A 27,182-nucleotide genomic window follows, 5' to 3' on the forward strand; every position below is an offset into this window, starting at 1 on the left:
TAGACATAACATTGAGATTTAAAAACTTTTGTCTAAAACCAGATATAATGTAGCTAATTGAAAGTATATTGCAAAACATTAACACTTTTTTCAATCTGAAGTCCCTAAAATATTTCTGCATTTGAAAATGCAGCTCCTATCCTTTCCCATGTTAAAAAAAAATGATTTCACGCACAGCGCAATTCTCTCAGAGAGCCTCCGTCAAGGCGAATTGTTTGCTTTTGACGAGCAATGCCCTGTTGTCAAACATCTCTCTTTGACCACTCTCACAAACAACCAGGCTTGACAGAAACTCCCTCGCGAGAAAATGAGGAAGCGATTTGGGCGATTTTCTGAGGAGTGAAAATAAAACTCAGAAATCACAACGCAAATCCTCAACAGCCCCGAGCGCGAGCTTGCCGCGCAGCGAGGAGTTCGTCCAACACTCATAATTACTTGTTGTGTTTCTCACGTCCACTCACACTCAAAAAGTTCTCGCGAGTTCCACCCCATACAAAGAAAGACTCTCGAGGCGAAAATCGCACTCAAAAACCCAAAATAATCATCGGCTCTTTTTTCGTTCCCCTCTTCCTCGCTCAGTTTTTATTGCCTCTCTGTTTCGGGTTCGTTCGCTCCCTCGCGACGAGGCAAAAGCAAAACACCGCTCTAGAGCATGTTGCAAAACTCTTTTGATTTCGAGGAGGATTATCAAGCCTGCAAACAACAAGGGTTACCAATAACCATGCATGCCGCTTCCAAAAGTAATGATGTTCTTTACTTGTACCTATGATAACTTTTTCAAAATTCTACCTCCACGGCCATAACTTTTCACTCGCTCGCTGGGAGCAACGCTGTGCTTCACGCAAGCCACTTTTTCGTCTCCGCACTCAAAATCTTATTACCATCGTTTCATTGTAATAATAGTAATGTCTTCTGGCATCATACTCGTTACTGTTGCCCTTTAAACATAATCATGAACTAACTTCCATGTTGCATTTTTTATATACCCTGAATAACACGACTTCATTCACTATCATGAGTTTCAACACCTTCAATGCAGAAATAAAGTTATCAAGGTAAGCCATGATTTTAATATTATGAAGTGTCAATATTTTTTCTGGTACTATCATTCAACATTCATCTCTCAAAGACTTCAGACTTGACAAGTAAACTACATAAAACATATTCATTCTTCAAGTTTCATTGTATTGTCAACATTATCGTGGACCATTACAATTCAATAACGCAATTCCAGAGGTAATTACAATACTCCCGTGACGGAGAAAAATCAGAATTCAACTACCCTTGTATCCATTTATTAATCATTTGTTCGAATAATATGTGTTAATCAGGCACATTTGTTAGAATCCGTAGTTGATTTTTTCGAACTTTAAAACTGCTGCCAGCAAATTGCTGTATGTGCCTTGTTCATTCATCATCAGATCTTTACTACAACATTGTCATATGAAACCAAGCTCAATGTAATTCGTAGTTCAATCAATGCCGTACTGTATCTTTACTTAGACCAAACATCGCTCTCTCAACCAGGTTATACCTAAATGTAAATTCAAAACAACCATCATTTAGCTTACATTTATAGAAATCTAAATAAATCATCATTCAACTATCAAACAATCTGCTTGCTCTACCATAAGCTTTTGTTTATACCGCAGGTATTCCGCCTTCTCTATTGGTTACCTACTTCTTGGAATCTCTGCCTTCTCAATCAGAGTCCATGAATATCTTTCGGATACTCTAAATTCTCTATTGGAGTTCAGTTTGAGGGTACTCTGCCTTCTCTATCAGAGCCCTGTACTATTCGTGGTACTCCGCCTTCTCTATCGGAGTCCATTTTGAGGGATCTCGGCCTTTTCTATCAGAGCCCTGCAGTATTATTGTCTTGGTCACTCCGCCTTCTCAATCGGAGACCAGTTCATAGACACTCTTTTTTCTCTTACAGAGATCAATGGTCCACTGCACGAATTTATGCTTGCCTGCTTACTCCCGCACGAAATTTGACGTTTGAGCGGTGTCGGCACCGCTCAAACGTAAAATTTTCTGTAAGAGTAAGCAGGCCAGCACAAATTCGTGCAGTAATCCATAGTTCATCGGGAACTCCGCCTTCTCTATCGGAGTCCCGCCAAAAGCAAGCTCTGCCTTCTCTATCAGAGCCCTTCATAATTTACCATGAATCACTCCGTCTTCTCAAACGGAGTTCAACAGACAACATTTTCTCCAAAATTAAACTACGAAAAAACCACAATATATCACATTTATCTGCATACCAGTTTGAAAGTTCATTTTTCATTTCGTTTCAAAGCTTCGTAAAGTTCTCCTGACTCATATTGCAAAATACCCACTTATGGGAGACTCGTGTGTGCCATTGTTGTGACCGGACGTTGAAGCAATGCAGTTGCTTCGTCTTCTTAGGGTGTGAACCATTTCGCTTGTTCGTTTAACTTTTAGTTAAAATTTGACACTTGGATAGTTATTTGCCATCGAAAAGTTAAAAAATAACCACGACGGTGGCCCATTTGAAATTTGACAGAGGAGTAGTTATTTGGAACAAAATGCAGTACGCAGCCAAATCATTGCGAACAAAAAATAACTATCGAACTATCAAGACTAACCCTGCTCGCGAGTAGGGTTATTTTCAAAATAACTATCGAAAAGTCAAATTTTAACTAAAAGTTAAACGAACAAGCGAAATGGTTCACAGCCTTAGGACATCTTTACTACTCAATATTCGTTGAAGAACTGAACTCACATTCCAATTTTCTGACATTCATCAAAAAGCAAAGCCATCTATGATGATCTTCAAAGTTCATCGCCATCTAGGATCACCATGCTGTAGTCTATACAACACCCGGGATGCTTACCAGACTGATATAAGCAACGATGGATGGTGTACGGAACAGCGTAAGAATTTCGGGTGAACTATCCAGTTCATTCGAATCTCGAAGAGGACTACGACAAAGTGATGGACTTTCCTGCCTACTATTCAACTTTGCCCTGGAAGGTGTTATGCGACGAGCCGGGGTGCGATCTTCACGAAATCCGGCAAATTTGGCTGTTTTGCGGATGATATGGATATTATTGCTAGAACATTTGGAACGGTGGCAGAACTGAACTCCAGCATGAAACGTGAAGCAGCAAAGACAACTTTCAGATCATTTTGACAGATGTAACATGAGCATGAAAAGTACGGCAACAAGATCGTTAAAGTAGCATATATGATCCGTCTTTTTAGTGCATGTGTGTGGTATGTTAAAATGACCTGAGAAGTGTCAAACATTTTCATGGATAGCTTTGTTGGTGTAATGAATAATGGACTCCAGAAGAAAGAAAAAAAGATTCACCACCACACCAAATTACCACGTACAAGACGCTAATAAGACCAGCGGTTTTCTACGGATACGAGACATGGGGAAGCACTTGGAGTTTTCGAGCGACGCGAGCTAAGGACGCAGGGCATGTTTCAAGAATGCCGGACAGCAACCCTGCAAAGTTGGTGTTTGATTATCATCCGGTTGATACAAGAAGGCGTGGAGTCCAGAGCGCACGATGGGCGGACCAGGTGGAGTGTGATCTGGCGAGCGTTGGGCGTGACCGACGTTGGGAAAGTGCAGCTGCAAATCGAGTTAATGGCGACAAATGGGCGATTCAGTGTTATCATGCATTTGATGTTGAACAAAATAAATTAAATTAAATGCATTAAATGAAATGGTGGGTCTGCAAATCGTATGTACTCTCAGAACTTGCCTAGGATCGTTCGTAGGCTAAATATCGAGTGGGCGCTCACGAATACCGATATTGACTAGAAATAAATTAAAGCAAGTTTGATAAAGGACTCCAATCGATATCTGTTTCCGATATGAATTCTAGTAGAAAACATAAACAACTTAAGATTCCTGCGACTGAATGGTACTAGCCATAAAATAAATTCAGCATCTCTTATCCATTTTGCGCAAGCTCGGTATAAAATTCATAAATAGATAACTAAGCGTCGAAATACTTGTTGATATTTGTTTACATGCCTTCAAATGCCCTGACACACATAATCCCTTCAACAGGAGTGGCGTCTTCAGTTTCCAAACAAACAACGTGCATTCCTACGGCAACCATATCCATGATAGCAGACTCGCACAGTTCAGGATCAGTCTATCGAAATTCATTACCAATTGCTATCGATTCAACAAAAGAAGAAAAATTTCTTCACATTTATCGTGGGGCCTTCAACAGAAGCAGTCAGCGTGCAAACATTTTTGCCAAATTTTTGAAATTCTTCTAAAAGTAACTCAAAGCGTTAGACAAGCTTTATTATGAAGCTTATAAAAATATATTTGAGATATTACCCGCCAGGTAAGTGAAATTTATAAAGTAATGTAAAAAATAAACAGGTGAATTGACTAACATGTGCTCTCTCTATCTTAGGTATTGCTCTTAATTATCGGAAACGGAATGTTGAAGAAACCAAAATGATCGATCTCTTTGAGTTAACACCAAGGTGCAATGTTTATTTTTTCATACATTTTCTAAATAATCATTCCAACTTATTATTTCCTCCAAAAGCTCTGATCTACCCACACTCACGAAGAGAATCGCCCAAACGGAACCACTGATAACGCAGGAAGTTTTTCCGCAAGTCACAGAAATTCTGGAAAAATTACAGAAAAAGCTAAAGGAACCCATCAAAACCAAATTCTATCTGTTCAAAACGCTCCAAACGCACATTCTTCCGCTGACGAACGTGGCCTTCGATAAGTCCGGCAAAAAGTGAGTATCGATATCGATTACACAGTTCGAATCATCGCATCGGCCAGCTAGGCACCATCATTTTTGTTTCAATATTTTGGCGCTGCATCGCGGCCAGGTGTTAACATTTCGCGCAATAATCATTGACATTGAAATGTGGAATTTGGCAATGGGTACACCTACCTGTAGGGGTATATATAGGTAGGTGTAGCGGAATTGAAGTAAGATCATGCAAAGCTTGTCAGGATTGGAATGTGGTAATGAAACGACAGTTTGATATTTGATGCCTTGGCACGAAACATAGGGGAATCTACGGTCATGGCTTTTTGATAAAAGAACGTTTTGTCAGATCCATGATGCAAAATGTGAAAAACATTGACAACGGTTTAAATTGGTCAATGAAATTGGCTCAGGTTTAGGTAGTTTATCGATCATAAAGAACTAAGAGGCAGACTTTTTTTTCATCTGTATTAACGAGATTTTGACCCCTAGGGACCCACGCTTTACTTCCCATCCGAAGGATGAATTCACATTTTGTGAATTGGTCGGGAGTGGTCACGTGCTTTAACCATCACAACAGGTCTACATCACAATAGGCAAGGATGCCATGTATACAGATTTCTCAATATAATACACAATTTCGAGCATTGCGTTTTGTATGAATTACAGATTTTTGGGTTAACTCTGTTTTTTTTTATAAGGGATACGGACTTTTCATGACATTTTTATGGAATACAGATTATCTACCAAAAGATTCGAAACGACTTTTCAAAAAAAATCATTTGGCATCCCTGCTAAAAAGGGAAGAAGCATCAGTTTTTGGCCAGTTTTTTATTTTGGCCATACACCCTTCTTTATATAAATCGGCATCAATTATTGTTTATCTAGCAGATCTAATTTTTCTTGAATTTTCTAAGAAAATTATGGAAAAACATCCTCCAGGGTGCCAATCCCATAAATAATACGCAACTAATTAAAATCGAAACACAAATCAAGAAATATGGCCAAAACTGTCGAAGTGATTATATTTTGGCCAACACTACTTCTGATGCAAAAAACGAAACATCAGCACAGTTCCTACATTTTCCATAGACGCCAAATGACAATACAAATAGCTTCCCCAGTGTTGTAGGCGCCATATGATCGAAACGCCCTAAAAATTAAGGTCATCAGCGTTCACATTCCAAACAACGCATTGCGCCTCGCATTTTCTCGGGCACAAATCCGAAGACCCCTCAAACGTCTTGGTCTGAAAATGCTACTAGGTGCTCAGTGCAAGTGAGCAAGCAACAAGTAGCATTTTCAGATCAATTTATTTGATGGATCCCTGGATTTGTGCTCCACAAATTCCGAGTAAAATAAAAGGCGCCCATTGTGGGGGTCGTCTTGGTACTCTAGCAACCTTGTCCTTAACGACTAACAAAACATTAAAACAATGTAATGTTACAAGGTTTCCAGAAAGTTCTCAGAGAGCCCAAACAGGGGAAAATACCCTGAAACAACCCCCTGAAGCCCCTTGTTTAGGGACGTTTCCGGGGATTTCAGAAGCCTTTTGAGGGCATTCTGTCAGGTTTTGTTGCCATTTTAATGGGATTACGAGAATTAAGGGGGTTTCATAACTGTTTCAAGGGGATTTAATTGCAATTCAGGGGGTCTCATGAGTCTTTGAAGGGCGTTACAAGAGGTTTTAGGGGCGTTTCAAGGCGTTTCAGAATCATTTCAGAGAATTTTAGAGGGCGTTGCTAGATGTTTTAGGGGCGTTTGATAGCATTACATGGACGTTTCAAAGCCTATTAAGGTGATTATAGACCGAAGCCACACCTTGAATTTTTAAGATCACAAATCTGAAGAACCAAAGGTCGGAAAGCGTTGAAAAGTTTTTTTATTAACTGTATTAACGAGATTTTTAGCCCTAGGCTAGTTCATCTCGGGACCCACGCTTTACTTCCCTTTCGAAGGAAGAACTCACATTTTGCGAGTTTGTCAGGAGTGGGAGAAGTTGACCGATGGTCACTTGGTGATGATTACCAATCTATCAACTTTTCAGCGTTAACTAACATTCCGTTCTTCAGATTAGTGCTCTTGAAAAGGTGTGGCTTCGTCACATCTTCACATCTTTGAAACAAGCCTAAAATGCTCTGAGACTACCTGAAATACCTCCGAAACCCATCGAAAACTCTCTAAAACTCTCTGAAATGTTTTCAGAAACCCCCTCACACCCCTGAGATCTCCTGGTACTTCGCTGAAACCTCTTGGGGACCCCTGAAATGCCCCTGCAAATTCCCTTTGCTCGCTCTTTTAAACACCACCCCCTGGCCACCGTTGTAATAGTAACCGTCATTATTAAATTTTCTCATGTACAATATTGATTCTGAGTAGCTTTCCCTCTCTTTGGGCAGGGCATAAAAAGGTGCATAAATTAGCGCATAAAAAGAGATTTTAGTGTATACTAAAGTTACATTTATGAAATGTTGAGCGTGATCGAATAATTTTTCTTAAAGTTATAGAACTTTTAGTAAAACTTGGTCGTATATTATACAAAATATCAGTACTCTATATCTCAAGGAATAGTCGATGAAATATTTTCAATTTTTCAAGAGGGAAGACTAACACTTGACAGTTTAATATGCAATCTTTTTTTGGCTATTTTTTTTCTCTACATAAAATATGGAAAATCTAAAATTGTAGTTGACGATTTTTTTAAATCCACCATATTTTGCACACGGGTTGAGCTTAATGGCAAAAGAATGGCAAATTTTACCATTAAAACAGAATGTTTGAATGGCAAAATGTGTTATTTGTTTGTTTGAAATAAGAGTTAAAATAACAAAAATAATAACAAAATTTTGGTAGCAGAAAAACTTAAAAATAACTTATTTTGCCATTGTAATAACAAAGTAATGGTAAAGCATGCGGATTAAATTTAAGAACGAAATAAGTTATTATTGAGATATTGATAACAAAATAAGACCCAATTTAACTGTTATCGTTGAATAACAAAATATGACATTCTTGAGTTATTGATAACAGAATAAGAACAAATTTAGCTGTTTATGTGGCGATCAAAATAATAGTAGGTTTAGTTGTTCAAATTCAATTTTAAAATTATGATTCAGTTATTATTTCAAAGTAGCAGAAGAAAGGTAAAATGAGCTATTTCTTTTTTTTTCTTCAATAAAATTTAAGTTCATCAATCAATGTAAAAACAGTTTTATTTTGTGGAAATTAAGAACTCAAAACGAAACGAACTTAAAAATCAAATTCATTTTGATGAACGTAGCCACCGTTGCGTCGAAAAAGATAGATACGTCGTTTTACAAATTATACTCTTTAATTGTTTGAGTTCTCAATTAACATAAATTGATGTGCATCAAATAGAATCCATTGCGAATCAAACACACAGCTGAGAATCCGGATTTGTTTACTTTTGCGTTTACGTTGAATTGAACAGTTATGCTTGAAATACACAATGTAATAGTTAATGGTATATTAAGAGTAAAATATGTTATGGTGCCTAATGTTTATAAATAGTTTCTCACAATATCAAAATAATGGCAAATTAAGCTAGGAATGTAAATTATGTTATTGTTATGATATTTTATACAATTCATTATAAAAGGTGCTAAATTGCAAGTTTTACCATGATAGTAATTTTTGTTATTGATGCGTTATTTAGCATTATTCATGAATAACATATCAATGACAAGATTTGCTATGATTGTATATTTTGCTATTGATTTGCCATTTTAAGTTTTTCATAATAACAGAAGAATGGCAAAACGAGATATGATGGCAAAACCAGTTATTATTTTGTCCTTTGTTTGCCATTAGCCTCTACCCGGGTATAATCTGCCAAACGTTTTCCTAATAGAAGTATCAACAATGGTCCTGTATTCTGCAAATGTAGTTTAGTAGGTCCTGTAAAAAATATTACAATAACAGGGTTTTAAGAAGTTGAAAATACTTGCTAGTTTTGTTGGTCAAAAGATGATAAATTTTCAAATATAACTTTGAACACACAGAGATTTTCCATATTTTTTGTGATTTGGTGAAATTTTCATCAAAATCGGTAGAGTCGTTATTTTTCCTGAATTCAAAACTCAAACCGCTTCAGAGTAAATTTAAGACAATTTTTATCCATTTTTAAACAACTTATGTTATGAAAACACGTACTGATGGGTCGCCGAGTTTGATTACAATCAAAGTGGGTCGCAAGCTGGAAAAGTTTGAGAACCCTTGGTTTAGAAGTTTACAGAGAACATCATTGTCTTCCTGTGAAATTGCACAAAAAATAAAGTCAACAAATACCCCCATAGATTTTTACAACAGCACAACACAGCGTATCAACAGCAAGTTTTTTTCAGAAATTCTTTCGAGAACCGTGAAATTACACAGAAATTACTAAAAAAAAATGTCCAAAGAGTTCTAACGCTTTTGCCTTTCACGTACACCGATGGATTTCTGTGTATAACGAAAGTCACTCACTTTTAAGGTTCATTGGCTGAATTTCGTCTCATTTTTTTATATCTTTATTATCGAGACTTTCAACCCGAGGCTGGTTCGTCTCCGGAAAGTTCGTCTCATTGTTTGTTAGGCAGCATCCATTTATTACGTAACGCTAAAATCCACAATTTTTGATCCCCCCTCCCCCCTCCGTAACGCTTTTTTGTATGAAAATTCTAAAATTTTTGTATGAGCCGTAACGCTTGCCTGTACTTCCCCCCTCCCCCTAGAGCGTTACGTAATTTGTGGACGGCGCCTTATTGAAAAAGGTTCGAATCGGTCCAGGCGTTCCAGAGTTATGATCAATTAAGTTATGGCCAGATCACACCAATTTGGGAAATATCGCTCATTGATGACCAGTTTTGTTCGTAGTCGACATTCAAGATGGCGGCTGTCTTATGGAGTTTAGTATTTTAAAACTATGTAATATCCCTTTCAGGACGAACCTGCACAATTGTGTTATTTTACTGCATTAGTTTTACACATTTTTTCCTCTAAATATATGATGTAAATTATTTTTCTATCGAGTTATTACTTATGCTTGAATTTTGGAGCCTCAGCTTTGATTATAATTGTTTAAAGGGTAACCAATATAATTTGGACCCCCATATATTTTAGACTCCCTTGGTCGTATTACCACGATTTTCACAGATTTAATGACGAGATGACGAATATATTTCGAATCATTTGCGAAATTAGATTGTTCTGCACGAGCAGCAGCCACTGAAAATATCATTATTTATCTTGAAATTCATTTTTGTCAATCTCGACATCCGTGCGAGTGCTGCTCCATGTTTACGAAAAGAGAAAGTGGTGCTGAAGAAGCTTGCAGATGTAAACAAAAACGTTTATCATTCTAGCGCATTAAATTAGCAAAAGTTCTTCTAATCAGCCTTTGCCTATCATGTAATTAGGTTGTGATCCAGCATATTCAAGTGGCAGATTCTTCGAAAATAGTTCCAAACGGATTTAAACACCGGATGTCCAAAATATAAACTTAAGAAGGTCCAAAACTCTTTGGGGTGTCCAAAACAGTAAAATCTGATGCTGCAAAAATTATTTATTTTCATAAATTTTCAACCAGAAATGACCACATGAGTATTTTCAACGGACAGTGGAGGCTTAACAGACCTTTGACACATGCATTTAACGAACAATTCAAATTTCATTTCATTTGCGCGATCCTTCCACCAGATGCGCTAGTGTTCGATCGCTTTGACGTTTGCCAGTGTACATGTTGCTGAATGATGCAAATGAAAATTACAGGTGATTTGTGTAGTGGTGTGCATGTTAGACAAACGACAAATCGAAATCCATCATAGCCGACATATCTCGCGCGGTTCTACCAACAGGTGGCAATATGCTCATGAAAAAGACACAGGGCAAAAGCTTTTGATGAATTTCCTCTAAGAGTTACGTCTGTTTGTCTGTGCTCTGACGATCATACTTATATCATCATCATGTGCTATAACCTCTGAATCGGTTTGATTTTGACTTAAATGTAAACTAATGTCCTCTAGGGGTCCAAAAATCAACCGTTACCCTAACATACGCCAAAATAATTTAAACAAAAAGTGAACAGTCACCCTAGAAGTTGAAAAAGTTAAATCGGCCGTATTTTTATAAATATTTGTTTGAACCAGGTTTGCTGGGACAAAAATCGATAGAAAAGAAGTAGTTCTGCATAACGGCGAAGAAAAAGTGGTACAGGTATTCTTCGATATAACGTACTCTCGATATACCGTACCCTCGATATAGCGAATTCAATAAAACGTACATCTTGCTTTGATATAACGTACAACATTGAAAATTTTTATTTTTCCCAGGAATAATCCTCAGATAAACTACGAAATCACTCAATTTAATGCTGTGTTGCAGAATTAGCCTTGTTACCCAAAATTAGCGCAATTTAGGGAAAAATTTAGTGTACGTTATATCGAAGCACAAAAAATAAAAATTGTTTTTCGTAAAAACTCATGTTTTTCATTATTCGTTTTGTGAATTTAACCGGAATCATTATTTTGGGTTTATATCTCATCGAATACATCCACACTAGTTTAAAAAATATTAAATTTTTCTCTGCTTCGATATAACGTACACTTCGATATAACGTACACTTCGATATAACGTACAAAGAGAAAACTTTTTTGTACGTTATATCGAAGAGTACCTGTATACTGGAAAAACTTGTAATTAGAAGGCACGAAATGTTTCTAATTGACAAATTGAGAGATGAAATTTGTGAAAAAAAACGCGTTCTGGTGGGATTCGAACCCACGACTCCGTATTCGCTAGACCGACGCTTTAATCAAAGAAGCCACAGAACAGGTAATGATTCTGCGGAAAATCAAGCCAAACTGACTTCGAAGCTACACCGTGAACACTCCTATTTCACATCTCTCTTTCGGTTTAGATGCCAATCAACAACACACTCGCGTTTGTGCCCACTAACTACAAGTGAGAGCGAATTATTTTTATGAAGCCGAGGCTGACGACCAAAAAGTGGTACTTTGTTGAAAAGCACAAGATTTCTGGCTGGTCAAAGTGGGATCTGCACAATTGTGTTCTATAGAAAATTGCCTACTGTTAGGCGTTTTATGATATAGATATACAGGTATGTTCCGATTTTATCAACACGGTCCGCGATTTTCAGTTGACAAAAACGGAATAGTGATAAAAACGGAATAATTTTCTTTGACAAAATATTTTGCAACATTTTTATACAGATTAGACGATTTCCTGTAGAACACATTCCCAAAGTAAAAATATGCAGTTTATAATGAAATTTAATTGTTTTTGATGTCTTTTAGCACATCTTGGTTGCACAGTTCAAATTACAGTTTTCTGACTGTGACGTCGACAAGAGGTTTTCACCACCATCTTGAAAGTTTCAACTAGGATACTACTTGATAATTTACGGGCTACGACTCCTAGCGGTGAGTCTACGCCGAATGAAGCATTCGCCTGCACTAGTCTCGACCCTGGGCCAATCGCTTTCAGTCACCCTCAACGTTTAGAGCCCTTAGGTCCTCTTCAACTGCAAAAAGCCACCGTGTGCGTGGCCTACAACGAAGCCAACGGCCTGGTTCTCCTGGTTCTCTGCTGAATATGGTTATAGCTTGTCGTTCCTTCGGCATACGAGCTACGCGCTCAGCCCACCGCAGCCTGCCGTGTTTTATTCGCTTCACTAGGATACTTTTAGGATTCACTAGGATACTTTTATAAAATCTTCAGGAAATTTTCTAAGCAATCACTTGTATTTTCTCCAGAATATTGGATTCTCCAAGAAGTTCCTCCAGAATTCTTGTAGGTTACCTTGTACGATGCCGCTTGTTGATATTTTGGAATTCGATAAGGGTTGTCCATCAATGACGTAGCATATTTTAGGCGATTCTTGACACCCGCTCCCCCTCGTAGCCTATTTTCCCATACCTAAAACATGATTCGTAGCATAAGCAGAGGCTCCCCCTCTCTCCTAAAATGCTACGTCATTTATGGACGGCCCCTAAGAAATTTTAGAGAAAAGAGGTTCTGCCTCTTATGATTTCTTCAGAAATTTCTTCTAGGATCAACCTAGATGTTTCTTTTTAAATTTCTTCTGGAGTTTCTTTTATATTCCACCAGAAATTGGAATTTATTAACCATACTTATGCATTATGTTGGGAACAGCTCGCTGACGTTCTGTACGATTTGAGTCTGGAATGGCCCTAATGCACAAGGTGGGCTTAGAAAATCATTTTGGGATTTGACCTAGGCCCTAGTTCATCAATTCATCCAAGAGTTGCTTTGGAAATTCACCGAGATTTTACTTTTGAAAGATAGGAGTTTCTCCGTTTCTTCAAAATTTCCTACGGGAATTCTTCCAAGACTGCTTTCTGAAATCCTTCCAGGTTTTTTTTCCTGATATTTCTCCAGGGGTTCTTTCTGGGATTCCCTCAACAGTTATTTTTTCTAGAATTTCATCAGAAGTTCTATCTTGGATTCTTTAAAGATTTTCTTATGATATTTTTTTTACTTTGTTTTGGTTTTTATGCGCAGTAGAAACATTTACACCTACTGGAACTTTCAGAGATTTACCAATACGGTTCTATCTTTCATCTTTGTTATTTCCTCATGATTATTAGATGAACCAGCCTTGGGCTGAAAAACTCAATAATAAAAATAATATTGCAAAAATAATTATCCCCGATTTCCTTCTGCGTTTTCTGGGAATCTCCCAGATGTTTAGTCTAGTAATCTTCCAGGAGTTCTTACCCAGAAGTTTCGTCAGGGATGATGTTCTGTATAGAAATCTCCGGGGAGTTATTCCTGAGGATCCTCCAGAAGTTCCTTGTGGGAATCCTTGAGAAATTCCTTCTAGGAATCCTGTATAAATTCTTTCAAGAAATCATCCGATTGTTCCACGAGGGATACTTTCAGAATTAAAGGGATTTCTATAGGATTTTTTGGGATTTGTTTGTTTCTTCTTGGAATCCTTCAGGAGTTGCTGGAGAAATCGTTTCCAAGATCCTACATAGACTCCTGCTTCTTTGAGGAACTTTCTGAAAGATTTAACTCCTAATTAACCTAAAGGAGCTTCTGAATTAATTCTTGATTATTTCTCAGAAGAAATCCTTTAAGGAATCTGGAGGAATACAAGAATCGCTAGTAGGAATTACTGAAGAAAATCAAAATTGCATTTTTGGAGCAAACGAAAGATGAAATCTCGGATAAAATTCTATAGTAATCTCCTTTTAGGCTAGTAAATATAGCTGTTTTGATCTGGAAAATTTGGACAGTGTATCAAGGATGACAAGAGAGATCTCTGGTAGAAGTTCGAGCCCCGTCGGAAAGAAATAGCGACCAGGAGAGAAGAATTCAGCATATCGCATAATTTCAAGAAAACGTTGATTGATTGATTTGTCTTCATTTAAGAGACTTTCAGCCCTTGGCTGGTTCGTCCCTCAAGAAAACGTGTACAAAATCACGTGAAATTTATTTCATTAAAAAAAAGTCTTGTAAAAAATATTGTAGTGTAAATATTCAGGCAAGGACAGGCAAAGAAAGTCCTAAACTGTTTAAGTTCTCGATGAACACTTGAAGTGGCAGTCCAGTTCTAGTTCCAGTTCCAGAAGAAGAAGAATAATAAGAAGAAGAAGAAATGAGAAAAAAGCTTTTTTTTTATTTATCATTACAAAAATAAAATATTTTAAAACTAATCTAAAGGCTCAGACGGAATTTATCCATCTCAGAGCCGGAATCTTGATAGTGCTTTAATTGGTTAAATTTTTCTCATTTTCAGATAAGAAGTAAAATTATGCTTGAGAGAAAGCATATGCTTTGAATTAATTCATATTCATATGAATTATCATTATTTATAGCTGATTTTGAAATGTGTTGAAAGCTTCTGTGGCGTATACGTCTTCTATGTCATCATTGGTAGTTGTTTCAATTTCATTCATCGGTGCATTGCCTCAAGATTAATGTTAAGCTTTAAATAACTCGTGTTCGAGGGAACAAATTTGACAAAAAAAATAGTGTTGACAAAAACGGATTGAAATGTTGACGAAATCGGATAATGACAAAAACGGATAGTGAGTGACAAAAACGGAACATACCTGTAATATGATTGTTGTTATTAAATGACTACAAAGTGTTACTTTATAAAATCTAGACGTATAATTTCAAGTCAAGGAACACGAAATCAACTTGTACGGGTATTTCAAAGAACATTGAATACTAGGGTGATGATTATCACTCCATATTATCGAAATCAAGAATTAGTTTGGAACACGGACGCATCAAACTTTTTTTGTTTTTATTGATTCCTTCTTATTCATTTCTATTGATTGAAATACCCGTACAAGCTGATCTCGTGTTCCTAAAGTTGACATTATACACCTTAATTTTTATACTAATACTTTGTAGTTATTTATTAATTATAATCAATTTTCTATACCATAAAACGCGTAAAAATAGGCAATTTCTTATAAAACTTCGACCGCCTTGAGGACGGACCAGCACAATTCTGCTGGTCCTAATTAGACCCCAAAAATTGCATAGGTGGATAAAGTAGCCGAATTAAAGAAAGTTTTATACTAGAACATGTTTAGGCAGCGTCCTGGGGCCCCCACATATTAGGGGCCCCCACAAAAACCATTTTTGTTTGCTACACATTAACTTTATTTTTGATGTTGCTCAGCACTGTTGAAAAAAAAGGAAAAAAAATTGTGCTTATCGCATTTGCCCCTCGAAGGCCTCTACATCCGCTCCGGCCCCAGCCAGGCCACCACAATCCATAATCCGGGCATGGCAATATGAGTATATTTAGTATGGAAAAGATATGCGGTGGCCAGAAGATGGTGGACGAAAACTGAAGATGACGGCTGTGTTATGGTGTTTTTTATTTATTTATTTATTTATTTATTTATTTTGAGTACTAAAACTATACAATATGGGTATGTTTTACACGGAAAAGATGTCCGGAGTCCAGAAATATTGACCAGTAAATCCAAAATGGCGATCTAAAATCCAAGATGGAGAACTGGAATTTAAAATAGCTTCTGATTTATGAAACTCTAGGCTTCAAAGCTTGCAATAAGGGTATAATAAAGATAAAAGAGATGTCACAAGTTTTGCAAGAAATATAGAGGGCGGGCCATTTCTTTTGCCATTTCAGGCTCTAAAATCAAGCAATATGAGTTGAGTATATATAGCATGGAAAGAATGTCTGTAATAAAGGGTGTACGGAATCAAATTGTGCCACAAAAAATAGTGTATAACTTTTGATTGCATGCATTTAACCAATAATAACTAATAGTGCGTAGATGATATACTATGAAATTTTCATCAGAATCGGTAAAGTATTGGCGGAGATATCTCCGACACTAGAAAACGAGGTTTTGGAATTCTTGTACACCCATTGTGAAAATGGTTTAGGCTATAACTTTATTGTTACTTTTTCAAAACATCTGTAAGTAGGGTCTTGTGTCATTTGGGCAGGTGTACGTATTTTGGGCACTTGCCGCTATAACTAAGCCAATTTCAAACGGATTGATTTGAATTTTTGTATACAGTTAGGCACGTACAGTATCTTACTCTATACAAAAACTCAAATCAATCGGTTTAAAATTTACTTAGTTATAGTGGCAAGTGTTCAAAATAGGTACACCTGCCCAAATGGTACAAGACCCTATCACTGTAAATTAACAACATAATAAAAATGAAGTGGAGAAAATTTCATCAAGATCGGTTTAGTACTGAATTTTCTAGAATTCAAAACACAAACGCTTCAGAGTAAATTTTTGGTCCTTTAAAAAAATGTATGGTCCGTGTGCACTATTTTGACAGTAGAACTGTCGATACTGCTTCGATTCTAAATAAAATTTGACAGTCCTAAACTATTATAATAATGTCTACAGTCAAATTTTGAGCCATTTTGACTGAAAACTTTGAAAGTTAGACAACTTTGAATATCTCAATCCAGTTAAATCGATTTGCATATTGTGATTTATGGACACTTACACATACATACGACCACTTCTTCTTTCTGGTCGTGGGCTCGCGAGTTCCACTGATGGTAGGGCCAGTTGCCGTGATATATACCCTATACGAGCACAACTTTTTAATTGTTGGGCCAAATCAAATGAAATTTTCAAACAATATTCCTACATATATAATCCACTTACAGGAAAACAGGAAAATAAAATCATTACAATCGGATTAGTATTTCCGATCCTAGAGATAGATCTATAAAATATAAATTTTGTTTTTGGATATGGTTTGGATTTGGTTTTGGATTTGGATATGGAATTTGGATCTCCTTCGGTAGTTGGGGAAGGAATTCGGAGTCTAAAAATGGTAACCTTAAAATCCAGATGGAAATGGAACATCCAAGTTATTTGTTTATATCTTCGTCATATTTTATTCAACTTTTTTTTAGCTGATGAAGGCTACGATTTTTTTTTTCAGAGATTGATGAGGATCTAAAATACCTACCTTGATACCTTGTTGGCTACAAAGTAACTTTACTCCAACGCCGAGCGTATAGTAGAGCACCATCTTCGTCGGTCTTGGGCGATGTTCCTCCAGTTTCCCCGAACGTGTAGGGATCGTAGATCTTCTTCAACCGCGTGCAGCCAGCGAGTTCGCGGCCGCCCACGAAGTCACCTACCTCTACCGGGTTCTCTGCTGAATATTGTTTTCGCTATTCTTTCTTCCGACATTCGCACTACGTGTCCAGCCCACTGATTTCTGCCGTATTTTATACGTTTTACAATATTCGCATCTTCGTACACTTGGTACAACTCGTGATTCATGCGTCTGCGCCACACTCCATTTTCTTGTTTCCCACCTAGAATTGTCCGCAGCACTTTGCGCTCAAAAACTCCAAAAGCTTTTCGGTCTACCTCCTTTAACGTCCACGCTTCGTGACCGTAGAGAGCAACCGGAAGAATCAGCGTCTTATACAGAGCGAATTTTGTGTTTGCAAGCACTAACACCACTAGGCCTGCTTCTGTTTCTACCCGCAAAACCGAGGAGCATGTGCGACCGTGTGATGATAGAGCCATTCCTCTGCACGCCTGACCTCCTAATCGCTCCTTCGAGTGCAATGTTGAACAATAAATTTGAAAGAGCATCCCCCAGCTTCAATCCATCCATGGTCACAAACGACGTAGACACTTCGTCCGCGATCCGAATACTTGATTTTGCGTTGCGCGAATCAGTCTAATTAGTTTCGCCGGAAAACCATGTTCTGACATTATCTGCCAAAGCTTATTTCTTTTTACTAAATCGTACGCTGCTTTAAAATCAATGAACAGATGGTGAGTCTGCAAGTTATATTCCCGAAATCTATCTAGGATCATCCGCAGGACAAACATTTGATCCGTCGTTGATCGGCCCTCACGAAAACCAGCCTGGTATTCGCCGACGAAGGACTCCTCAAAAGGTCGCAGTCTGTTGAACAGGACACGCGACAGTATCTTATACGCCGAATTTAAAAGGGTAATCCCTCTGTAATTGGCACACTCCAGTCTGTGCCCTTTCTTGTAGATTGGGCATATGAGGCCATCCAACCAACTGGTGGGCAATTCTTCATCCTCCCAGGAGGATCTAAAATATTTAGGGAAAAAACTAATTATTCATGTGGGTTCATAATAATATTTCTTGACATACCACTCTATAATGAGCTATAGTATTCAACCTTTTCATAGTTCCGCTTATTGTAAAAGATGAGCTGAAACTACAGTCTAAACCTGCTCACAAAGTATAAGCGAACGATTATGTGACCAACTCCGTCTTCATCAAATCAATCAATGTAGGTAACTAATAACAGATGATAAATTTTCCGTTCATTCCAGATGCATAACTGGTTCGTATGACCGAACATGCCGGATATGGAACGTGGAAAGCGGAGACGAGGAAAATGTGCTCAAAGGACATGAAAATGTCGTATTTTCAGTTGCTTATAACTACCCCAAATGGTAAGTCTCATCGTAGAATAACTTCGCTCTTCAATAACCAACTGATAAATGGTCGGCAATTCCATAGCGATCGAATTCTCACCGGATCGTTCGACAAGACGGCCAAAATCTGGAACCCCACATCGGGAAACTGTCTCAACACGTTGTGGGGTCACACGGCGGAAATCGTTGCGGCAGAATTCAATCCCAACCTCGGTGAACAAGTGGTAACGTGCAGCATGGACAAAACTGCCCGTGTATTCCATGCCGAAACTGGTCAAGAAATACAACTGCTGGGTGACCACAAGGCCGAAGTGATTTCGGCTCGGTTCAATAAGGATGGGAACCTGCTGTTGACGGCATCGTTTGACGAAACGGCGATCGTCTGGGATTTACGGATGAAGGAGTAAGTTGATGGGTGATCGAAATAGTTCTGAATTATGACAAATTTGTTACACTTTTACAGACATGCCATTGTCATCAGAGCTCACGAAGCGGAGCTGAGCAATGCCATTTGGAACTTCCAATGTTCTCTTATCGCCACCAGCTCTCTGGATAAAACTGCCAAAATATGGGATGTTCGAAACCTTGAAAGTTGTCAAGCCGTGGCAAATCATAAGGACGAAGTCTTGGATGTTGCCTTCAACTGTACTGGATCGAGGCTGGCCACTGGAAGTGCTGATTGCACTGCTAAAGTGTGGGATGTTACCGGAAATTTCGAACTGGTAACCCTCATGGCTGGCCACACCGATGAGGTGTCTAAGGTTGCGTTTAGTCCTCCTGGAGGGCTACTACTTACGGCGTCAGCCGACAAGACAGCGCGCATCTGGAACTCGGTTACCGGCATATGCACTCAAACCTTGGCCGGACACGATGGAGAAGTGTTTTCCTGTTCGTTCAACTACTGTGGAGATGCCATCATCACCGCCTCGAAAGACAACACGTGTAAGATTTGGAGATGATACGACTGGTTCTCGGGGCAGGCCTTTAAAGTATGTAACTGTATGAATGTTATCTCTAACTTCAAGCATCTCAAACTATAACGCCAAGAGGATGGCAGATCAAATGTCATTCATCAAAACGGACATCTCTTTCGCTTTTAAGTGTACATAACTCATTGTATCATACATCGTTTTTAATTACGTGTTGTCTCATTGCCATCAATAGCCAAATGTTCACCACCTTTTTGAAACTGACAGGGTAAATATCATGTAGATAAAAAAAAAACATCAGATTCAAACACACCACTGTAGCAAATTAGTACTGAATTAGAACAAAAGCATAGTTTAGTAAAACACGAAGCAATACATTCCTTCAAAATCCGAAAGCATGCTGCCATAATCTCATTCAAGGCTTTTTTCCACAGCTACTCATCTATGACCAAGTAGAAATCACAGCTTCATAGCACCACGTTCAACTATGCCAAAATTGTACAAGTATTATTTTTCTGTTTCTCAAACTTCTTTTCCATGTGTTACCTCCCTGTCTCCCTGGCACTCACGAAAACTGAACAATACAATCCAGAAAGAGAAGCCAAAACCAAAGAAGTATAACGCCATTTATACTCCCAGACAGGCTGAACATTGGACAAAATTTTTACTTAGAAAGCTATGAATACTGCACGGAACTTTTGGAATGATCTCGTCTGTCCAGCCTGATGTAAGTGAATACCAATGCATATTAGAGTAAGACAGTAAGAGCTGGAGATGTTATACACTTCGCTTATAGACGAATTGCGCACCAACTCGTCTTCGGGGTTGGCAGCACCCCCTCAGAATGTTATGAAATTTTGTAGGTTTCAAGACTTTACCTTTTCAAGCAACTTTGCGTATTTTGTTTTTTTCAAAATTAACCTAGACTAACATTTAAAAAGAGTCAAAGTTCTTTAACCGTTTTTTTTTCACAAAAAATAACTCGAATATGATAAGATGTACAAAAAAGTGATGTATGGGTGACATTTAGAGAATTGTCCAAGCTTTCATGAAAAAATATTTTAAAAATACTAAATACATTTTTACACGCAAAAAAATATATTTTTAAAATTAAAAGTCAATTTACAGAAAATGCCCACTTTTTTATGTTTTGAAATTTTTCCAAGAAAGTCAATATTGTTGCCTAACTTTCCTCCATACATCACAAGATGGACACTTTTAAGGAAAAAAAGTTTTTCTAACAAAAACTTTTTCATGTTTTTTTAGCGTGTTGCGCATTAGCCGTTTTTTTTCACAAAAAATATAACTCGAATATGATAAGTTGTACAAAAAAGTGATGTATGGGGGACTTTTAGGGAATTGTCCAAGCTTTCAAGAAAATATATTTAAAAAATATAAAAAAATGTTTTACACGCTAAAAAATATCTTTTCAAAATTAAAAGTCAATTTACAGAAAAAACCCACTTTTTTATGTTTTGAATTTTTTTTCCCAAGAAAGACAATATAGTTGCCTAACTTTCCTCCATACATCACAAGATGGGCACTTTTAAGGAAAAAAAAATTCTAAAAAAAAACTTTTTCATTTTATTTTTTTTTTTGCGTGTTGTGCATTAACTCGTACAGTAATGTATCCAGAATCCTAATGACAATCCATTAAAACTTAATGGGCTCAACTACTTTTTTAATATCTTAACGTGCTTGACATTGAAAACGTGCTTGATATTGGAAAGGGCTCAAGACAAATTTGCTTTTAGGGTTTTATATCAATGAAAACGCTTGTGTATTGATGAAATATGTACATATGTATATGTGTATTGAATTATTTTCTTTTCTACAATATATACATCCTTCTTTTATACATTCTATTGTAACGTTTTTTGAATATTAGATCTTTAGTCTATCTGAAACAAAGTAAACTTTTTTGGATTATCTTTTGAATTCGTAAACTTCTTCGCTTCAATTTGATTTTCAAAAATTGGCACAAATGAATGAAATTTTTGTGTACCAGGTATTGTTTTTACGTGACTGTATGTGTATAGTTCTTCAAGTTCATCCGTCATTTTTTGCATATTGTTCATTTGAAATAAAGCAGAAATTCAATTTTGTTATATGTATATCTGACTGTTTAACTGCCCAGCCATACAGTTCTCGAGGAGTTGTGATTGTGTTTCCATAATCTCGAGCAAGACTTGCTCGTTTTGCCATTCGCTTGAGAGTACCTCCAACAGCGTCACATAGACCTTTGCCATGTGAAGTTGCGAAGAAGTGCCATTCTGCTTCCAATCCATAATTGGACCGAAAACTGCACAAACTGGCAATTTTTTTTTTGTTCTTATAATGAGCTGCTGCTCCATCTGACATGAAAGTAATTTTTGAGAAATCAATCGATTGTTTAATGAAATCCAGCAGTTTTGATATAAATAACTGAACTGCTGTTGTATCGTGTGTAAGTATTTCAGATATTATTATAAAGCTCAAGTTTTCCAACTTATTTTCTTTTCTGTAGTACACTTCAAAGGGGTGAATGGTAGCTTGAGAATTATTCCAATGGTAACCTTGAGCTGAATTTTGAATGATAAATGAATAATTTGCTGAAAAGTCACAAATTTTTAATACTTCACCCTGTTTAAGAGATTCTTTTTTATCCCGCAAAAATGAGGATTGTTCTTTATAAATGAAATCATGAGTTATAAGCTTATCAACTTTTTCTACAAAATACGGAACAAACTCGTCTATAGTCTTAGTAATAGTTTCCAAATTGCATCGATCAGTGGTTAGCCATTGTTGAAATAAAACCGATTCTTTATCATTCGCTTCTAATAATGATGTTAGTTCACTGGTACTAGGCACACAATAATACAATTTCAGCAAACAGAATGCTGTTTTAAGCATTCAGATATCAAAAAACAAGCTGAGAAACAGGTTCTAATCCAGTTGGGATGTAACGCCAAGAAAAAGAAGGCACCCAATCAACCAAAGTTGTAATGCTCATTGAGTGTTATTAAATGGGTATAAGGATTCTTGATACATCCTGTACGAGTTAATGCGCAACACGCTAAAAAAATAACATGAAAAAGTTTTTGTTAGAAAAACTTTTTTTCCTTAAAAATGCCCATCTTGTGATGTATGGAGGAAAGTTAGGCAACAATATTGACTTTCTTGGAAAAAAATTTCAAAACATAAAAAAGTGGGCATTATCTGTAAATTGACTTTTAATTTTAAAAATATATATTTTAGCGTGTAAAAATGTGTTTAGAATTTTTAAAATATTTTTTCATGAAAGCTTGGACAATTCTCTAAAAGTCCCCCATACAACACTTTTCAATAGGTCTTGTCATTTTTGAGTTACATCGATTTTAAAAAATTCTTGGAAAAAAAATTAGGCCCTCTTCAAATGTTACTGTTGAAAATTTTCGAAAATTTAAGTATGCAAAGTTGCTTATAAAAACCTAGTCTTTATGCCCACCAAGTTTCATTCGATTCTAAGAGGGTGTTGCCAACCACTGGTCGAGTTGGCGCGAAATTCGTCTATAGTAAGAACGGAAGATGATCAGGCTACGCATAGTAAGGTAGACATGGCCTGAAAATTTTGTGTAAATTGATACAGTGTATGAATCATTGAAACAGTTTTTTTTTCTTCACTGCAATGGGGTGTCTTTAAAGCCACCTGAGAAGATAGTTCAAGTTGGGACTGGAACCTCCTCTCAACGCCAACAAAGCAAAAGGAAGCACTTACCCGACTCAACCCTAAACTCCTTAACCGTATCTACAAATATACTATATTAACCCTAAAAGGGATACCTTCATGGCCTCAGTTTCGTCACCTCGCTGAGTGTGTTCCATCAAAGACGAGCTCTGAAAGGCGCCTGGGGTCCAATGGACCCCAGGTATCCCTTTTAGGGTTAACAATATAGGTCACTTCACGGTCTCCAGTTAGCCAAGTTCTTAAGGCTGTGGATCGCCAATCCAGAGACGGCGGGTTCAATTTCCGTTCCAGTCGGGAAAACTTTCTCGACTCCCTGGGCATAGTGTATCATTGTCCTTGTCTCACAATATACAAATTCATGCAATGGCAGGCGAGGAAAGCCCTTCAATTAATAACTGTGGAAGTGCTAAGAGAACACTAAGTTGAAGCGAGGCAGGCCAATTCCCAGTGGGGACGTAGAGCCATAAAGAAGAAGAATACATTGCTTGTCACACTTTCCAAACCCCCCCCCCCATCAACCCCTCTAAACGTGACGTATTTTATGAATGTCCCTTATAGACACTATAGGGATATTCCAGGTCAGCCAAACTACTGTGGAGTTCAGAACTTCAGGTCTACACTCGTAACAGTTACAGTCATCTGTTACACTGAGAAACGTTGAATAATCAACCGCAGTTACTGAAGCAAGCTGAAGTCTACTAGCTTATTATGAACCTTTGGGGCATTCAGAGTCGTCCAACTGTTCTATAATGAAGTCCTTCAAATCTACAACAAAAACTTTATGTGTTTTCGCAATGAATAACCGTATTCTACCATAATCTACTGGGATCCGCGAAGCTCCTAAAATCTCAAATGTCATTTAGAGACACTACAGGGATATTTCAGGTCAGCCAAACTACCTTGGAGTTCAGGACTTCAGGTCTACATGCGTAACAATAGCCGTGTCTGCTATACTGAGTAACGCTTCATATTTATCCGTGGTAACTGGACCATTCTAGATCCAACCTTTGGGACATTCAAGTTCGTTCAACGAAGTCCTTCAAATCTACAAGAAAAACATTGTGTTTTCGCCATAGATAATAGTATTACATAATCTGCTGGGATCCCCAAAGCCCTTGAAGTCTAAAATGTCATTTAGGGACACTACAATGATATTCCAGGTCAGCCAAACTACCTTGGAATTCAGGACTTCAGGTCTACACTCGTAACAGTATCTATATCTGCTATACTGAGTAACGCTGCATAATCAAGACACTATGAGAATGTTCCAGGTCAGCCAAACTGTCTTTGGGTTCAGAACTCCAGGTCTTCTCTGGTAACATCAGCTATATCTGACATACTGAATAACGTTTCATAATCAATCTCGGTGACTGGAACAACCTGAAGTCTACTATATATAATTACATATGAACCTTTGGCATATTGAGGGTCGTCCAAACTATCCTGAAGTTTGGCTCCTTATAGTAACAGTAGTTATTCCCACAATGAACCTTAAACTGTAATCTGTAATCCCCCTGGCATATCATGAGTAATTTTAAGATAGTTTTGAGATATTCCAGATCAACAACGCTACTACTGAATTTGTAGCGTGTCAAAATGAACTTCGAGCGCTGCCGTGGGAGTTCGCTCCAGACATAGCCATTAATCACATCCTTCGGAGATGGCCGAATTTTGATTGGATCGTTCTCAGTTCGCCCTTTTGCCACCACACAAAACATCCATAGACCAATATTAGTTGAACAACAATAATGTAAATCCATTGATTGCAGACCTCAAATATTGTTCCTCAGATTTGTCGGCATTGCCCAAAGACCATGCAAACTTTATTGATTCTGTACACAATGGGAGGTGTCCAGGGAAGCTTGGGATTAAGAATAACTCCAAAGTACGTTACCTGTTAAGTCACATCAATTTCAGAATCAAAGAGAAGCAAAGTTCAAACACCATTACGGCTAGTTTCCGTGAAAAGAACAATAGATGGTTTACTCGGGTTAACTGAAGGCTAACCCTAGTCGTTGGCGAAACCGTAGATAACCCGCTTTTATTGTGTTGTCTCAATAGCGTATCTGCTACGAGATTCCACAAAAGCGGTAACAAGAATTCCCTTTAGGAGCATCCACAAACACTCAATTTCCTAATAACTGCTAGACGCAATGTCGAGAAGAGATATAGTTTTTTTAGCACTTGGCGAATCCAAATGGAAATCATTGGAGATATACCATGACTTCGTGTGGTTACCAATATGGCATCGAAAAGCACATTGTCAAAGGCACTCTCGATATCTAATAAAACACTCAAACAAGATTGCTTTTGAGGGAATGCCTTCTCGATATCGTAAAAAACCCTGTGTAAAAGAGAAACAGTGGACTTACCAGATGGGTAGGCATGTTGCTTCACATGAAGAGGCACGTTGGCCAGATGAACATCATCACGGATTTGATGATCCACAATGCGTTCTAAGCATTTCAAAGGAAAAATTATAGGTCTGAAACTCTTTGCTTCTTTATACGACACACGCCCACTTTCGACAATATCCCGTCAAGATTTGGGAATATACGCTGTAGCAAGGATTCGACCCCGCTGGTTCGCGAAACGGTATCCCCATTTCATTGTCACCCAGGCATTGAAGTTACTCGCCATTACCACCGGTCTTCGCCCTGTCTACTCAGCCGTCATACAGTCCGGCATATGCGTGTGCAGTTCACGCAGTCAAATCCAACTATCATCTTCAGTATGAATAACACTCCTTCATCACAAACATGCATGCAAATGCACATCATTATACCATTCTTTTTATGATTAACACAAACTTCATAATTTGTCACAGAAGCTAAAATATCAGATAACATTTCTGGTTTAGTTTGGATACTCATTGCGGAAAAGAGCATATTTAAGACAGACAAACTACCTCTCATCGAATGATTTTATGAGGTGTCATTAACATGATAATTTAACAAAATACAAGACAACCGGGACAAAACAACTTCATACCATTTGAGAAAATTCCACGCATCCAACACTACCCAGTAGAACCCTTCATGTTTGGTTTATGCTCTCAAAATCAACAGCAACAGCTTTATTGACTGCCTTTTTCACTGACAATTCTCCAGGTTGACGTGGTACAATTCATTCAGCCTCTTTACGCCAAACCGGGGCTTAAAGGGACCGGCAGTAAATGCTGAAGAAAAAAAATCCATCCACAATAAGGGCATTTCACGGTACGATTGGTTATTTGAAAGAAATGTTTCAAAGTTTTAGAATGTGAGTATGATGTGACAACCTTTTTTATGCAAATCAACACTGTGAATGTACGATGAAATTTCTTTGAACCAGACAGAATTTGAAACGAATTATCTGTGAAAACTGTATTGAGATGCAATTGTCGGAAGGTGACATAAAATTTAGCAAAACAAATAAACTAACACTATATTTTGGCTACTTTGGAGTCACTCACATGAGATTGTCATCGAACATTTTGGAAAAATCACGTTTATACCTGTTCACACCACCTACACCACACTAAACCAATGAACACGTCATACAACTAGTTTAACAAAATTTGATTGAATAATTTTCAAAAGACTTTTTTGAACAACTAAACAAAAAGGTGTAACAAAACTTTCATTATTGTCTACTTTCAGATTTTACTGCGACAAAAATGCATCAAAATAACTGATTCACCAGTGAAACGCTAGCGTTGCGTTTTAAACAAAAGCCCGTCGTTTCAGCTCTCCCCGAATAACATTAGTGATACTGAACCATGTACTTAAGGCGAAACTGGAAGCATTCTCTCATTTTTTTCGGTTTTTGATTTTTCATTAAAAAACGAAGCAATATTTTCAAAATCGGTTTTCGTACACATGT

General features: G+C 37.5%; 1 protein-coding gene across 1 annotated transcript; it reads left to right on the forward strand.

Moving 5' to 3' along the window:
• Positions 1 to 4,004: 4,004 nt before the first annotated feature.
• Positions 4,005 to 27,091, forward strand: LOC109400973 (dynein assembly factor with WD repeat domains 1). The gene is made up of 9 exons (XM_062848764.1): positions 4,005 to 4,341; positions 4,414 to 4,486; positions 4,552 to 4,755; positions 18,579 to 18,701; positions 18,769 to 19,086; positions 19,147 to 19,672; positions 20,205 to 20,339; positions 26,429 to 26,579; positions 26,960 to 27,091. Exons 1-6 carry the CDS (start codon positions 4,302 to 4,304, stop codon positions 19,640 to 19,642), a joined length of 1,254 nt encoding a protein of 417 aa, XP_062704748.1. The 5' UTR covers positions 4,005 to 4,301; the 3' UTR covers positions 19,643 to 19,672; positions 20,205 to 20,339; positions 26,429 to 26,579; positions 26,960 to 27,091.
• Positions 27,092 to 27,182: the final 91 nt, after the last annotated feature.

The sequence above is a fragment of the Aedes albopictus genome, chromosome 2 (assembly GCF_035046485.1).
Source record: "Aedes albopictus strain Foshan chromosome 2, AalbF5, whole genome shotgun sequence".
Classification (NCBI taxonomy): domain Eukaryota; kingdom Metazoa; phylum Arthropoda; class Insecta; order Diptera; family Culicidae; genus Aedes; species Aedes albopictus.

What these genes read in the sequence shown, in the direction of transcription:
- LOC109400973 (XM_062848764.1), top strand. Translation starts at nt 4,302, where the DNA reads ATGAAGCTTATAAAAATATATTTGAGATATTACCCGCCAG. An exon ending in TTTGAGATATTACCCGCCAG is followed by an intron (nt 4,342 to 4,413) that starts GTAAGTGAAATT and finishes TCTCTATCTTAG; the next exon opens with GTATTGCTCTTAATTATCGG. An exon ending in TTCGATAAGTCCGGCAAAAA is followed by an intron (nt 4,756 to 18,578) that starts GTGAGTATCGAT and finishes CGTTCATTCCAG; the next exon opens with ATGCATAACTGGTTCGTATG.